Here is a 17,230-nt window from a genome sequence, read left to right as displayed (position 1 = left end):
AATAATTAGTTTCCTTTCCTGTCCACAAACATTTTTCGACCACTGATAACCCAAATGTCTAAATTATCTAATCTAATATAAAAAGTGTGTTCAATCGCGTGGTACCTCTATATGGGGGCTATATCAAATTGTGGACATATGTTGACAATTTTTTGGTGAAAAAGTTCAAACAATGTAGCAAAAATCCTGGAAATACCTAAATTCGGGAGGTACCGTTACGTGGGGCCTATACCAAAACATTGACCTACTTTTGTTGGAGAAGTGTTGTGTGCAATAGAAGCTTCAAATGTAAAATTGCAGTAAGTTCGGTCAAGAAATAAAGCTAAATTTCAGAAAATACCAAAAAGGGGAGGTACGGTTAAATGGGGCCCGTACCAAAAAGTGGAACTATATTAAACATTTTTAGTGAGAACGTTTTGTGACTACTGTGAACCTCAATCGTCAAATTTGGGCTATACCTAAACATGGACCTATGTTAACAGTTTTTGGTGGAGTAGTGTTGTAACCCCTAAGAACATTAAATGTCACATTACAGCTAGTTCGGTTAAAAATTGTAACTAAAACCCTCAAGTACCGTTATATGTGGGCTATACCTAAACATGGACTTTTAGTGAAGAAGTTTCGTGGCTGTAAGAAATCTAAAATGTCAAGTTATGGGTAGTTCAGTCAAAAATTGTAGCTAAAACCTTCAAAATACCGAAAATCAGGAGGTACCGTTGTATGTGATCTATATCTTCGAACTTGACCTGCCTCGGGTTCAAAAATTTAGCGCTCTGGCTCAATTCTTGCGGACGCCTGGTCTTTGGGGGCCCATAACCGCGAAAGTTGAAGTGATAGGGAACAGCGCCGGGACACATGTCTTCTTATTTTTGGTCTTCTATCCCGCTGCGGTGTCATAATATGATTAATAATTTTCGTGTTGCACAGTGTTACTGAAGGGTATTTTCCCACCGTTGCACAGTGCAAAATATGAGCACTTTAGCGGAACTTTACTAATAACTTTTAAAGGAAAAAGTGTAGATTCCTAAAATTTTGCACAAATGTTTCTTATATTAGTGGACAGTGTGGGACTCAAATTGGGCCACATAGACCCGCGGTTTCCTGTAGCGGTCATGTAACGGTGGCTGCCGTTTTTACGTTTTACATTCATTTTTCAATCGATTTTGATGCAAGTTGGTATATTGAGTTTTCAGCGGATAGAAAACTTATGTACAAAATATTTTCAATATAGGTTCGCGTTTTGGAATAGCCCCACATGCCGGGTTCCCTCATATTGGGTATTTTAAAGGTTAAAGACATAAATTGCAGCCGATTTTGACGCAAATGTAAATTTTAAGATGTTAGCGAATAAAAAACCTTCTGGGTGAAGCCCCACAACCCTACACATCTATTAAGGAGTAAAATGTCAATATTTTTTGTTTTCATTAGTATCTATAATGTTAATTGGTCCATTCAGCAGGTCTGTACCATTAATTTTGTTAATAATGTCTTTCAGATCAAGTTCAGGTCTGCACGGCATTACAATTTTTAACGTATTTTGGTATTTGTACCGCAGCATCTAAAAATGTTGCACTATATGTAAATCACCAACATTTAGAGGTCAAAACTATGAAAAATTGCGAGAGGTTTCTTAATTTTACAGAAATTATCACTGTTAGAATTAGTAAGTCCATTTCTTCAAAACACAGTCAGCAATGGCGTTCATTGTCGCCACTTTTGGAAAATGCAACTGAATGAAATTCCCGAAGTCTTTTTAGAAAATCTTGAATATCTCCAAAGACCGCGCGATACCGCACCAGTTTAAAAGCTTTGCGAACAGAGGAGAATCCAATCTTTCAGATTATATATATCTTAACACGTGAATGTACGTAATTCACTTTTGAAATGACCACGAAAAATAAAAAATTACAATTTTGAAAACTTCAAAAAAATCACTTCTTTCCGACTAAAATTGCACGAAAACAATAAGGGTTTTTTGCATTTTTTAAAGTGTAAAATATCATAATTATTTTGTAAAATATTAAGAAAAATAAATCGTGGCATACTGACTTACCATTTCTCCGCGCCACTCCATTTTTTTAATGAATCAAAAATACATATCTTACAAAAAAACAAGTAAAAAAGTATCAGTCGGCTTTGCCGACAGAGATATACCCTCAGCCTATGTATATTGAAACAATTTTTTCCCAAAATACGTATGTATTTAAGGGGTTTTAAAAATTTGGGCGTTTGAACCGACAAAAATGTTGATTAGGATTAAAGATCAAAAGTTTTGCGGAGGAGATACTAAAAGGAATGGATCTACATTGACCATTATGAAAGTGGATCTCCAGCCACTACATATGGTGCCATAGGGGATTTTTACACCCTCCGGGATGTTTGCTCAAGAAGTATGGGCCTACCCCTGAAAAAATGTTTAACATCGTAATTGAGACAGCGAATGCAAGTTGCTTCAACAAAAATCAAAGTGATTCGAGAGCAGGTGTTAAAGTGAACTTATCCGACATTTTGTGTGGGAGGTTCCGGATGGAGTGGACAAATATAGTCCATATTTGAGCCTGATCTATATCTAGTAGATATATTAGGATGTGTAAAGTATAGACCAATTCGGCCACTCCCTTCAAGAGTTACCGTACGAACAATTTTTCCGAACATTTTTGAACTTTTGTGGGGGAGGTACCTGAAGGAGTGGACCGATATGGCTTATCTTCGAACTTAAACTATGTTTGGACAAAATATTGCTAAGACCAAACTTTGGACCGAATCGGCAGACCTGTTCGAGAGTTATTTTGCCCTCCAACCTCCTCACACGGTGTCATAGGGGTTTTTTGCAACTTTCAGGCTATTTTCTCAGGAAGTATGGACTTGCCCCTGATGAAACTTATACCGTCGTATGGAGGGCAGTGAATACAAGGTGTTAAAGCAAAAATCAAGCGAGTGTGGGAGGTACCCGACGGAGTGGACCAATTGAGTCCATATTAAAACCTGATCTAAGTCTGGTACACGCTCCACGATGGGCAAAGTATGGACCATATCGGTTACTCACTTCAAGAGTTATCGTGCGCACAAATTTTCCGAACATTTTCGAACTTTTGTGGGGCCTCCCCCCGGAAGGAGTGGACCGATATAGCTCATCTTCGAACTTAAACTAAGTTTGGGCAAAATATTACGAAAGCCAAAATTTGAACCGAATCGGTTCATCCGTTCGAGAGTTATCGTGCGCTCCAGCCAGCCAGACAGACAGACAGACAGACGGACGGACGGACGGACATTGCTCAATCGACTCCAAATTGTCTGAAACACATTTCGTCCAAACATACTTGGGGTCTAAAACCATTATTTCGATGAGGCACATTTTGCCCGTATGAAAGTGTATATACCCTTCATAGCCTAAAGGCTGAGGGTATAAAAATATTAAACGAAAGTGCAACTATAAGTGCATTTTTTAGTCGTTTCGTGGAGTAAATCGGCAAACTGAGTATGGATCATTTGCAATGGAGTACTTAGCTAACGAATTCAATAAAAGTTTAATTAATTTCATTTCTTTGAAAATCCCTTAAAGTTCCACTAAACTTCCCAAATTTCGCACTGTGCGTGGATATTCAGCATTAATTTGGCACTGCACTGTTGAGAGAAATGAGACAGTTGACGAAGTGGTAGGATAGAAAACCGTAAAGATCTGGCATGGTGGATCTGTATACAATATATCAAAATCAATATGTCTGACAGTCCCTGGACGTAGGTCTGCGCCTCTTCTCTCATATCAGAGATCAGAATTGTTTTGGAGGCCATTGCAGCTTAAAATCTATGTCAAGTAAATGGGAGCACAACAATATTGAGTACTGCAGGCTTAATCGGTCAAGCTTAGTTTCGAATACAAACTTGGATAAAACATCTTTAAGAAAGTTGAAGGAGAATCTGTAAAGTGCGTCTGGCCGTAAACGCCGACAAGACCAAGCTGATGATGTCGACGCGCAATGCGTCCATAGAACTAGGACCCACTGTGGAAGTTGGTTCCTATACTTTTGAGGTAGTTAAAGACTTCGTCTACCTCGGCAACGCCATAAACAAAACAACATAATCAGTTGTGAAATAAGAAGAAGAATTGTATTGGCCAATAATAGATGCTACTCTGGCTTAAGTAAGCAGTAGTTGCCCTTACTGATCGTCCCATGATGTCTATATCATCAGCAAGAAACATGTGGATATTGGTGTAAATTGTGGCATTTCTTTTAACATCTGCACCTCGTATAGCCTTTTCCAACAAGACGTTGAATATATCAGACGAGATCTGAAACCACTTTTAGTAGTAAACTCTTCGTAGAGGTTCTTTCCTATTTTAACTGAGGACCGGGGACCGCACAGTTAATGTCATCTTAGAAGGCCGAATGAGCTTTGCGGGAATACCAAAATCAGACATGGCTTGAAGTACCTTTGAACGTATAGGACTGTCGAATCAGCTGCTTTATAATCGACAAAAATATGTTAGGTGTCGATCTGCATCTCTTGAGTCTTTTTTCAGGATTTGTCTCAAGGTAAATAGTATGTGGTCAATGGTGGATTCGCCCGGTCTATAGCCGCACTATATAGGCCAATTATTTCATTGACTATAGGCTTTAGTTGTTCACACAATATCAGATTTCCCTGCGCGTCTCTACAGGAGGATGTGCCTGTACCAAAACCATCAGTTTGATGTTTTACTCTTTGGTAGAATTTTCTCGATTTTTTTCACATTCGCGCTTTTCCAATTTTCTTTTTTTCTTGCGGAAAAGATTTTTCACATCTCTCCTTTTCTTCCGATACATCTCTCGTGCGCTACGAGTTGCTACTGATTATAGAGTAGCCCTATATGCCGCATTCTTCTCTTCGAAATCCATAACATGGATTCCTTGGTGGAGGTCTCTGGCATCCAAGAATGGAATTTGCGGTTGTTTGCACAGAGTGGGCAATATTTTCCCACTGTGCTGATATGTTATCGTGGGCGGGGGGTGCTTTCATCAAGCAATTGGGCTAGTTGAGTGGAATATGCAGTGGCTGTCTGTTGTGTTTGCAGCTTACCGATGTCGAAGTTCCGTGTTATGTCTGTTCGTACTTTAGTTGCCACGTTTAGACGGATACGTACCTTTCCTGCAACAAGATAGTGATCCGAGTCGATGTTTACTCCCCAGATCGATCGTACATCCTCACACATCTCGATGAATGCCTTCCATCAATCACAACGTGATCAATTTGGTTTCTTGTTTTCTGATCTGGTGACAGCCACGAACCCTTACGAACCCTTGGTGCTGCTAACTACTATATTTTTGCTGTTGCAAAGTCTATCAGACTCGTTCCGTTGTCAGATGTTACATTATGGAGACTGAATTTTTCGACTGTTGAGCCAAAGATATTCTCTTTTCCAATTTTGACATTAAAATCGCCTAGAATAATTTTAATATCATGGGCAGGACAACGATCACATGTTTTTTCTAAGTGCTCTTAAAATATGGTTTGCTCGTCCTTGTCTTCGGTGGGGGCATGGGCGCAAATAAGACTGATGTTCAAACATTTTGAATTATGGCAAGTCATTCATCCACCGGGATGAAACCAGACCAAATGTTTTAACTTCCGACTAACTATAAAACCGCAACCAAACTCATACTTTATGTCATGGAAGCTATAATAAAGTGCGTCACCTTTAGGTGTTGTTGTGACGCCTTTCTCAATCGTATAGTATTTCCTGTATGGCAGTTATATCGGCCTTGTACTTTGCAAGTACATCCGCCAGTGCATAAACTGCACCTTCTCTATAAAGAGTGCGGACATTCCAGGTGCAGATTCGCATATCATGGTCCTTAAAACTTGTGCGGGGGTCGTCAATATTAGAGGTTTTTGTTTTTCTTTTCTTTCGTTTCTTCATAGTAGGCTGCTTTTTTCTAGGGGAATGTTACTCACACTAAGCCCAAACCAAAGTTCTTAACTTTCTTTTGGGTGAACGAGCGGCACAAGTTAGCTCACTTAAACGGGTGTTAAAGGCAGCTCCCCAGGTGACACCGCGGGGAGGTCAGTGTCCACTTGAGATAAGAGAGACCAAGATAAGTCCTGCGCTTTGCCATGTTAAAGCCGGTCAGGGCAGTTGTTTGGTATCTTTCATCCCCTACGTCATCCAAAATCGTACAGAAGGACAAAAACACCTAATTAATTTCGTTCCTATTCACTTTCTGTTCCAGTATTAACCATCCAGCAATATCACGGACATTTCTTCATCTTCAATCAAACAGGTAAGAACCCGCGAATCCTCTCTTCATCATCTTCAAATCCAACCAGGATGAGCACGGTGGACCAAAGGTTTCCTTGTGAAGCGGGCACTGTATTTGGTGGCTACCTGTCTTCTAACTTAGAAGAGTTTATTGTCCTCAAAACTTGTAGAGTTTCTCAACTACCGAGTGAGATTCCCATGTGACCCATAAAATTTAATATTTTTACTCGTAATCTATTGTTGAATTGTAAAGGCTAAGAATCATCATCATAAAATAGTTTGTGACAGGATAGGGCAGGAATATCAATAACAAAGTTTACGCCACACAGTGGTTCAGAAATCGATTTTCCTGGCCAAAACCCCAATTTTATGTCGTCATCGATTGTTAATTTCTATATGGGATTCGATCGTAATCGTATTGAAGGTAAGCAAACCAAAAAATTAGGTTAAAATATTATAAGGTGATGTAATGAACCAACTTCCAGTTTTTCAAGTATATGGATAGAATAGGTCTGAAGATGGAGAACGAATGGGAGTCGTTGATAAGGCTAGCGTTCAGTCGGCCTGGGGGGGATTCTTGTTCTCCATTACTTCCAAAAGAATCAAAAATTTGGTTCAACATAAATTCATTTATAGACTCCCCTACTGAAATCTAATTATAACAACAGCAAAAAGCGTGAAAATTGATCTACACATTTCAGATGGCAAAAAGGAAACTCCCCTGTCGACCAATAACTGCAAAAAAAAAATAATCACTACACTTTGTAATCTCCGTGATGTTTTGGAGATTGGTGCTCTATACCCTCCCTTCCTATGACGTCAGCGTGCACTTTTGTTACTTGTTTGCCGAAGTCCCTGAAGCCCTACATCAAGTTTACCTGTTGCTCACACCCGGTACGGAATAACAAGTTCACTTACAAATTCATCATGAATTCAAAATTTATTATAAAAAAATTTTAGTTACTAGGATAATGAACATTAACTTAAATAATCAAGATTATGATTTCAATCCTATATCATAGAACTGACTGGTATTACTAATCATGTGTTTAGATAATTTCATTATTCAATTAAAATCACAAAATAGTTTATGATGAAGCTATCGAAAAGTTGAGATATTCTACTTCAGTAGCGTAGGGGTTTAGTGTGATTGCAGGTAGGCAATAATGAAACCCATGAAATTAGGAAATAATAACAAAACCAATGAAGGTTAGAACAAAACGATTAATGAAATTGGGTCATTCATTATTGCCTATGACAAATTCTCTCTACTGCTTATTTACAAAAACAATGCAAAGAAAATTACATATGATAAAAAATGGAGGAAGTAAAAATAAAAAAACTCACCGATGCCGTGACGTCGCTGCCGCTGCGGGATGAGGCCTCTTCCTCTGCTGGCGCTGTTGGCTTTAGGAGGTATAATGTGATTTTGCTTTGCTAACTTGATGCTTACGTGTAACTTAATAATTATCTTAAGATTTAATTGTTGATGTTTGTGGGCTCTTCTTAATAATGATGATCAGTTTTTCTGCTTTTTGATACAGGTTCAAAGAGTTACTCTACATCCGGCATTAACGCAATTTTTGCCAGATGAATAGATGACTTGTTTGATAATGATGTACTTAATGCAGGAATCTATACATAGATGTTGAATTGAGAATGTCGGTTTCGGGTATTATTTGGCGAACTTTTTGACTAATCTGTGAGGTGTAAGATTATTGTTGGCCAATTTGGTGCAGAATGTCAGGAAAATATTGCGTATTTAGAATATTTATTTGACTAGATTACCACACATATTCTTCTGTTGGCTTTGGTAGTTTAGAGACCATCATAACCAATGAAAGTGATGGTGATGTCTTACTGGTGTAAACTGGTGTAAACTGGTAGGCGATCACGATTCAGTTTTTTTTTTTCACTGGCGACTACTTTATTGTAAATTTGAGTAAGTAGAGTGGCAGAAACCAGAAGCCAGACCCTCCAGGTTATAGATTATGGAAATAACCAATGGTTGAGGATGATTTATGTGACCGCGAGTACTGATGCACTATCAACTGTATACGTGTTGGCTGTACAGATTGGCTTACAAATTGCAGACAGGGAATCAGATTGTGATGCAACGTGTGTTTCTAAAGGTTTTTTGTTTTTTGGCATGTAAAGATTTTGCGAATTTGGTACAGAACGAACGTTTATGTGTGGTTTGAAATTTTGAACCTGACATTACAAACCACATAATACTACCATGTTATGGTGAAGTATTAGGGGGAGAACTAGTTGTTAAGGCCTCATATCTTTGGCGTGATATGTGCCGGTACTGTTATTGTCCAAATCCTGTAGGATGTAATAATGGTTACCAATTTTCTCTTTGATTTTTGCCTTTATAAATAAAGGAGCTAGCTTGGAACTGAATTTTTTTTCTTGGGAACTCTGAGCAAAGTTCCTTCGAAAGACTAAATCTCCAACTTTATAGGATATGGGGCGGGTTCTCAAATTATATTGCTTAGCGTTCGTTTCATAAGCTTGCGCTAGGTGTTCTTTCAGCTTAGCACGCATTACCTGTAGGTCATCATCACGGCAGAGTTTTACGCGTGGCTCGTTCAGACTGTCCAAAGTTCGTAAGAGTTTATAAGAGCTACCATGTGTAACCATGTCGAGGCCGAATAGAGCTTTGTATGGGGAACATTGGATAGCTTGATGATATGTATTTCTTAACGAACAACTGATAAAACTCAAATGTTGATCCCACAAAGTGTGATCTTTTTTCAAATAGCTCCGAATTCCTGCAATTATGGAACGGTTTACAACGTTCCGAAGCGTTTGATTGTGGAGAGTATAACGCCGTGTATTGATGTGTTATACCTAGTGATGTTAAAAAGGCATTGAACTCATTTGCCTTAAATTGAGACCCGTTGTCGCTCATTAACGTCTCCGGAACACCGTATGTGTGGAAAATCTGTTTTAGTAGAATGTCACTGATACAATTAGAGGTAAATTTTTTAAGGGGGAAAAGCCAGTGGAACTTCTTTATGTGATCCAACACAATTAAAATTCCGAGGTTCCCATGCTTGCTACGCGGATATGGCCCTAATAGGTCAATGTACATCCGTTGAAATGGTCTTGAAATTTCAACAGGGGACCCCATAGCAGGCTTTAAAATGAAGTTGGGTGCTTTTGAGGACTTACAAGTGTCACAAGACTGTATGTACTTGCGTACATCTTGTACAAGTCCGGGCCAAAAGAAGTGGCGACGAATTAATTCGAGGGTATTAACAATGCCACAGTGGGCTGAAACTGCGGAATTGTGAGCTCTGTGGATCACATCACTCCTCAAATCCTTTGGAACCCAAAGCTTCCAACATTCATTTTCCTGGTCCTCTTCACCTCTGTAATGATCTGTTCGGATATAAAGGTACTTATCTATTATCCTTGTATCCGGATATCTGGTCATGTCGTTCTGAACTGTTGTTCGTAAGTTTTTGTACTCATCGCTATCAAAGTGGGGAGAGTCTAAATCTATTTCAGTCTCGGTTATTTCCAGAGATGAAATTTCGTTTTCAGGCATTCTGGATAGTGCATCCGGCACTACGTGGTCTTTCCCTTTTCTATGCCGTATGGTAAACTTGAACCCTTGCAATTTAAAAACCCATCGGGCTAAGCGACCAGTCAGGTCTGGTTGTCTCATTAACCAGAGCAATGAGGAGTGGTCCGTTATTACCTCGAACTCCTGGAGTTCCAGGTAACAACGGAATTTTTTAATGGCCTCTACAGCTGCCAAACATTCACGTTCGGTCACACTGTAATTCCTTTGTGCTGACGTAAGTTTTCGGGACATAAAAGCAATGGGTTTTTCATTGCACTCCTCATCCAGCTGCACTAATACTGCCCCGATGCCAAAATCGCTGGCATCGCAGTGCAAGAAAAATTTCTTTGAAAAGTCCGGATTGGACAGAATTAGGGCGCTAGTAAGCAGCTGCTTGAGGTGATCAAACGCTTCTTGCGCTGCGTCTGTCCACTTAAATTTCCGTTTCGTCGATAAGACCTCTGTTATAGGGAAAACGATAGAAGAAAAATTTGCCACAAACCTACGGTACCATCCGGCTAATCCTAGGAAGCCTCGTACCTGTTTTATATTCTTGGGGACCGGCCAATTAAGAATCGAGTCAATTTTTTGTGGATCGGTTTTAATCCTCCATTGCCTATTATATATCCAAGATAATTGGCCTCGGTTACGCAAAAATGCGATTTTGCGATATTTAAGGTGAGATTGACTCTCCTTAATTGTTCGGCTAGTCTTACCAAAACCGTGATGTGGGTATTGAAATCTTCCGACACCACAATCAAATCGTCGAGATAACCAAATACACTGTTCCGTAGATCAGGCGGTATAAGTTCATCAACAAGTCTACACATGGTTGCCGGGGCGTTGCAAAGCCCGAATGGCATTACAACAAACTGGTAGAGAGGTCTACCGGGAATTGTAAAAGCTGTTAAAGCTTTTGATTCCTCGGTGAGACCAATCTGCCAGTATGCGTCTTTCAGGTCCAGTTTCGTTATTATATGAGCCTTAGGCAGTCTCGAAAAAATACCCTCGATGCTGGGTAAGGGGTACGCATCTTTTTTTGTGACTTGGTTTAACCGTCTTGCATCCAGGCATAGGCGAACCTTGTTGGGTTTTAAAACCAAGCGCATCGGTGAGCTCCAAGAAGAAGAAGAGGGTTCAATTACTCCCAGAGATAACATCCGGTCCACTTCTTGATACATCAATTTCTCGACGGCTGGGGACACCGGGTAATATCTCTGTTTCACTGGAGTTGCTCCCTCAACTTCTATCTTGTGCTTGATTAATTCGGTTCTGCCAAACCCCTGTCTATCAGAATTTGGAAATAATTGGATAACTGTTTCCAGCTGCTGTTGTTGGAACGGGGTAAGAGGGTAATCCTTATTGGTATTATCTTTAGGAGGTGTCTCAGATATATTTGATACACATTTGCTAATGTCATCTGGTGTGGATGAAACAATTACATTCCCGAACAAATCTGGAGCTAGTCTAAATTTTGTCCAAAAATCAAGACCCAGAATAAGTCGTTGATTAATAGATGGAATTATGAGAATCTTTATTTTCTCAATTTGATTTTTGAATAATAAATCTACATTCAAAAATCCCTTGACTTTTTGTGGAACACCGTCTGCAGTATTTACGACGGATTTTAATGGACAAAATTCTTTATATGAGCTAAAGTCTAGATTTGCCAGGTCAGAACCGATACATGACACATTAGCACCTGTGTCCAATAAACCAAGTTCGTTGAAACTCAAAAATTTTACTGATGCATAATATCTCCGGTCTGACGGGTTGGATAGTATAGTGGACAAATAAAATTTGGACGTAATTTTTCGTTCACGGAAATATTGTCGTAAGCGTAAGGTAGATCGTTTTGGTTTTCGCTTCTGAGGCATATGCAAAGCAGAAGCTTCAAATATTTCTTTCTTCCTCTTGAGATAATGGTCCCACCTTTTATGGTAGGGTATGAGAGGATAAATCAGCCTATTGGTATTGTGGAAAGAGGAATTATCGATTGTATATCGTTTTAGAATAGAAAAAGAAGGGGGCGTTATGGGGTTCGAATTCAAGCCATTATTTGAATTGGAAGGTGCATCCAATATTGGTACAGGTGGTACATCATTAAGGGTTGGATTCAGAATGGTGCCTAGTTTTTTGGCTTCCATAACTTTCTGGTTGCACATTTCGAACACTGGGGCTTATACGTGTTTTTCTGACCGCAACCGTAGCAAAAGACGTTGGGTTCGGATTCACAGTCTTCCCTGAAATGGCCCAGTTCCTCACAGTTCCAACATTTCATGGGACGTGAAGACTGTTGTACTGCGCCAATCAGATGATTTTTGTCCTCAGCTGTACAGCTATTACTGTCGTCAAACTCAATTTCGGCAACTCGCCTTTGACACTGATTGGATACTATTTTTGGAGGCATTCCTTTACGGAATTGATCTTTCGATAAAAGAGCTTCTCTCATTTGCACAAGTTTTCGCAAGTGCGCTATTGAAAAGATTGGCACATAAAGCAACTCGTGCCTTATGTCAGGCCGTAAATTGCGAGTCAGAATCTCGATTAATTCCTCCTCTTCCATGGACTTTTCAAGCCTATCTAGCATTGATGTAATAGAGTCATAGAAGGACTCAAAGATTTCATTCGATTTCATTTTTCTATTTCTGATTTCTTCTTTTATGTCAAAAGAAGACCTAAATTCCTTATATTGATATTTGAGGGCGGCGCAAAATGGGTCCCATTCAATTTGAGGAACTCGTTTATGGTACCTCCAGTACCAATCTTGCGCCTTACCTGTTAACAGCAATGGTAAATTCTTACACAATTGCGAAAAGTCATTGTTTAAATTTTCTTTGGTCAACGTCTTTACTCGATAGAGGAACTCATCTACGCTCATGCCGTTGTGAGATCCATCGAAACGTATATTCCAATCTCTTATAACGGTTGTTAATTTATCTGGTCGTATACCGTGATTTCCTGAGGCAGACATAGGTCTTTCTCCGGAAGAATGTGTACTTGTGTCTGGTTGGCCATTTTGATTTCTACTATTATTTTGAGAAGAATTTCTATGCATTGATATGTTTGATTCGGAATCAAAATCAGAGTGGTCATTTCGAGAAGGATTGTCACCTTTTTGTAATTTTAAATTTTGAATCATTCTCGTTACGGTACTCTCTATAATGCGATTAATTTGATGATAATCTATACCTGTTTGTGGAGCTTTACTACTCTTTTTATTAGTATCACGCTTCCGATTTATTACCGGAGAATCAAATGGAGTATCGGTGTGACCAACTACCTGACTGATTTGTTCATAAGCTATGGCTGCTTGTGGAGCTTTACCACTCTTTTTCTTTGCGCCAAGCTTCTGATTCATTACGGGAGAATTCAAAAGAGTATCCATGCCATCTTCCCTGGGAGCTTCACTATCAGATAGATTATTTTGGAGATGTTCTTGAAAAATATTACGTACTTGACTATGACTACGCGTATAATATGTTTTGGCCATAGCCCCTCGTGGTTTTCCACGGTTACTATTATTGTACTTTATTTTTTCTTTTCTGAGTTCTGCTAAAGAGACATTCTGTTGCATTGGACAAATGGTTCTCAAGACAATTTTTGTGAAAATTGTGATTACATTCTGTCAAGGTAACAACATCCTGTTCTTCTAATATTTTATCTCCGCAAACTATACAAATGATCTCTACAGCGGATGCATTCATTTCCACCGATGTGGTCAAATTTTGAGATGGTGGAGGAGTTCGCTCCATAATGTACAATTTTAAATATGTTAAGGTAAAAGTATTAGAGAAGTTTTAGACTGAGCTAAATTATATTGTATAATTCCTACCATAGGGTAAAAAAATAGGATAAAAAAATTTAGTGAGTGATAAGAAAGAAAATAAAAAATCATTCTATTGTGCATTTGCTTCCATAGATATTCGTTTGGAACAAACCAGCAAGATTTTTACCTTCACTCTGATTTAACTGGACAATAATTTGCAATCAGCAAATATATTGTAAATCCAAAGATATACCAGCGCTGATAACACAGTTTCATAACGAAATATCCATGAAAGTTTTGTACGACTTGTACTTTAAAAGAAACGTCTGAACTTTATGAAACTACAGCCAGAAAGAAACCCATTTGTTGTTTTAGTTGATATGATCGAAACTCATCAATCTATCAAAATCCAAAACACAATGAATTTTATCTTAGCTAAAGAAACTAAAAGTCCCTATGGTCTCAATTAAAGATGTCCTGAAATTTACAATTTATGTATGGATGGAAATAATTTAATGGGGCAAGAAAACGATTTATTCTAAAACAGCTTTCCTGGTCCCACGTCTGGGCGCCAATTTATGTAATGAACCAACTTCCAGTTTTTCAAGTATATGGATAGAATAGGTCTGAAGATGGAGAACGAATGGGAGTCGTTGATAAGGCTAGCGTTCAGTCGGCCTGGGGGGGGATTCTTGTTCTCCATTACTTCCAAAAGAATCAAAAATTTGGTTCAACATAAATTCATTTATAGACTCCCCTACTGAAATCTAATTATAACAACAGCAAAAAGCGTGAAAATTGATCTACACATTTCAGATGGCAAAAAGGTCGACCAATAACTGCAAAAAAAAATAATCACTACACGTTGTAATCTCCGTGATGTTTTGGAGATTGGTGCTCTATACCCTCCCTTCCTATGACGTCAGCGTGCACTTTTGTTACTTGTTTGCCGAAGTCCCTGAAGCCCTACATCAAGTTTACCTGTTGCTCACACCCGGTACGGAATAACAAGTTCACTTACAAATTCATCATGAATTCAAAATTTATTATAAAAAAATTTTAGTTACTAGGATAATGAACATTAACTTAAATAATCAAGATTATGATTTCAATCCTATATCATAGAACTGACTGGTATTACTAATCATGTGTTTAGATAATTTCATTATTCAATTAAAATCACAAAATAGTTTATGATGAAGCTATCGAAAAGTTGAGATATTCTACTTCAGTAGCGTAGGGGTTTAGTGTGATTGCAGGTAGGCAATAATGAAACCCATGAAATTAGGAAATAATAACAAAACCAATGAAGGTTAGAACAAAACGATTAATGAAATTGGGTCATTCGTTATTGCCTATGACAAATTCTCTCTACTGCTTATTTACAAAAACAATGCAAAGCAAAATTACATATGATAAAAAAATGGAGGAAGTAAAAATAAAAAAACTCACCGATGCCGTGACGTCGCTGCCGCTGCGGGATGAGGCCTCTTCCTCTGCTGGCGCTGTTGGCTTTAGGAGGTATAATGTGATTTTGCTTTGCTAACTTGATGCTTACGTGTAACTTAATAATTATCTTAAGATTTAATTGTTGATGTTTGTGGGCTCTTCTTAATAATGATGATCAGTTTTTCTGCTTTTTGATACAGGTTCAAAGAGTTACTCTACATCCGGCATTAACGCAATTTTTGCCAGATGAATAGATGACTTGTTTGATAATGATGTACTTAATGCAGGAATCTATACATAGATGTTGAATTGAGAATGTCGGTTTCGGGTATTATTTGGCGAACTTTTTGACTAATCTGTGAGGTGTAAGATTAGTGTTGGCCAATTTGGTGCAGAATGTCAGGAAAATATTGCGTATTTAGAATATTTATTTGACTAGATTACCACACATATTCTTCTGTTGGCTTTGGTAGTTTAGAGACCATCATAACCAATGAAAGTGATGGTGATGTCTTACTGGTGTAAACTGGTAGGCGATCACGATTCAGTTTTTTTTTCACTGGCGACTACTTTATTGTAAATTTGAGTAAGTAGAGTGGCAGAAACCAGAAGCCAGACTCTCCAGGTTATAGATTATGGAAATAACCAATGGTTGAGGATGATTTATGTGACCGCGAGTACTGATGCACTATCAACTGTATACGTGTTGGCTGTACAGATTGGCTTACAAATTGCAGACAGGGAATCAGATTGTGATGCAACGTGTGTTTCTAAAGGTTTTTTGTTGTTTGGCATGTAAAGATTTTGCGAATTTGGTACAGAACGAGCGTGGAGGGCCAACTAGCCTAGCCAGCACTGGCATATCTTTAACAAAATGTCGATCTTTTTAGTTAATGCCACTGTTCTATGGGAGTTCCGTTATAACTAAAACGTGATTATGTGACGGCGGAACCCTCCGCAGGGTTGAGGGGTACAAATTTCTAAAGACACAAAGAAAATTTACACGCTATTTCACTGTTTTTCCACATTTTTTGAAATTAATTTTACCTTTAGTTGATTTTTCCTGAGAAATTTTATATTAATAAGCGTTGAAGTAAGATTTATTTGATAGAATTAGAAATATTCTTCTGTGATTTCACGTTGAGTATGGTTTTGTTCCGTTTTGTCTTTTCGGTTTGAGAGTTGATATAGGAAAGAATGTTAACAAGTCAACGTCGCTGTCAAGAAGCCTACAATCTGCCATTCTCTGCTAAGTATTGACTAAGCGCTTGCTGTAATCTATGGTTATCGATATATATTATGCGTTGTGTGTACAGTACTTGTGCGAATAGAAGGGTATTTAATACATTCTCTAATATTTAACGTTTATGTGTGGTTTGAAATTTTGAACCTGACATTTCAGTGAGGACGCGGAGTACTAAAAACTACAATTTTTCCAAATATTGGAAAATACGGTCTTTTTGAAAAATTTCTGGAGAAAGAAATAACCATTTCTCGGAAACTATAACAGATATTGTGATCATTGTGTTTTTTTTTTGTTAGGTAGGTAGGATTGTTGTAATTTTAATAAATAGTAGTAGCGTTTATAGAAAGTGAGCTATTTTATTTTTCCTCAGGTACTAAATTTTTGTGAAATTTAATGGAGACAAGAATGGAACAAAGTTTCGTTTTCGTAGAGTGATGCTTTAGAGTGTCCTCTTTAAGCACATATATACTTTTGTATCCTTCCCGTTCCGTCCGTTTAATACTTATTTAAATGAACAATGGGATGTTTCGAAAGAAATAACTTGTCGTATAGAAGGACAGGGGATGCATTTTACAGATACAACAAGATACTGACAAGTCATGACATCGGTATACAGTAGTTTTGATTTTGCTGCCAATCGTTTTAGTGCGAATTTGATTTCCCTGCCAAAAAACTAAAATATTTGCATTTTTGTCAAATTTTTAATGCAAATTACAATTTTAACTGCTAATCATCTAAGTGCGAATTTTATTTAACTACCAATAATATTTGGAAAAATTACAGAGAAATTTGTATTTACCAGCCAAAACTAAATCATAGCTGTGTTCCTTTACTTACCATTTTAACCATTTGTTACCATTTTTAACCTGCAAAGCGTTCCTTAACCCCGAAAAGTGGCAAAACTGGAAGCAATTTTTAAGAGAGTGAGAGGGGAGAGAGAGCGAAAATGGC

At 38.2% G+C, this 17,230-nt stretch overlaps 1 protein-coding gene across 1 annotated transcript; it reads right to left on the bottom strand.

Annotated features, from left to right (window-relative positions):
• Window positions 1–8,425: 8,425 nt before the first annotated feature.
• Window positions 8,426–16,431, bottom strand: LOC141405133 (uncharacterized). Its single transcript, XM_073989159.1, has 2 exons — window positions 16,081–16,431; window positions 8,426–16,013 (listed from the first exon to the last, which is right to left on the bottom strand). The coding sequence occupies exon 2, from the start codon at window positions 13,390–13,392 to the stop codon at window positions 11,944–11,946; it is 1,449 nt and encodes a 482-aa protein (XP_073845260.1). The 5' UTR covers window positions 13,393–16,013; window positions 16,081–16,431; the 3' UTR covers window positions 8,426–11,943.
• Between the last annotated feature and the right edge of the window lie 799 nt (window positions 16,432–17,230).

Source organism: Musca autumnalis, unplaced genomic scaffold (assembly GCF_047663935.1).
Source record: "Musca autumnalis isolate F117 unplaced genomic scaffold, ASM4766393v1 scaffold_1, whole genome shotgun sequence".
NCBI lineage: Eukaryota > Metazoa > Arthropoda > Insecta > Diptera > Muscidae > Musca > Musca autumnalis.
Note: the sequence above shows the minus strand (reverse complement) of the source record. Positions and strands in the feature narration are given on the sequence as shown.

Excerpts from the sequence above, each read along its gene's own strand:
- LOC141405133 (XM_073989159.1), bottom strand. The coding sequence starts at position 13,392 with ATGCAACAGAATGTCTCTTTAGCAGAACTCAGAAAAGAAAAAATAAAG.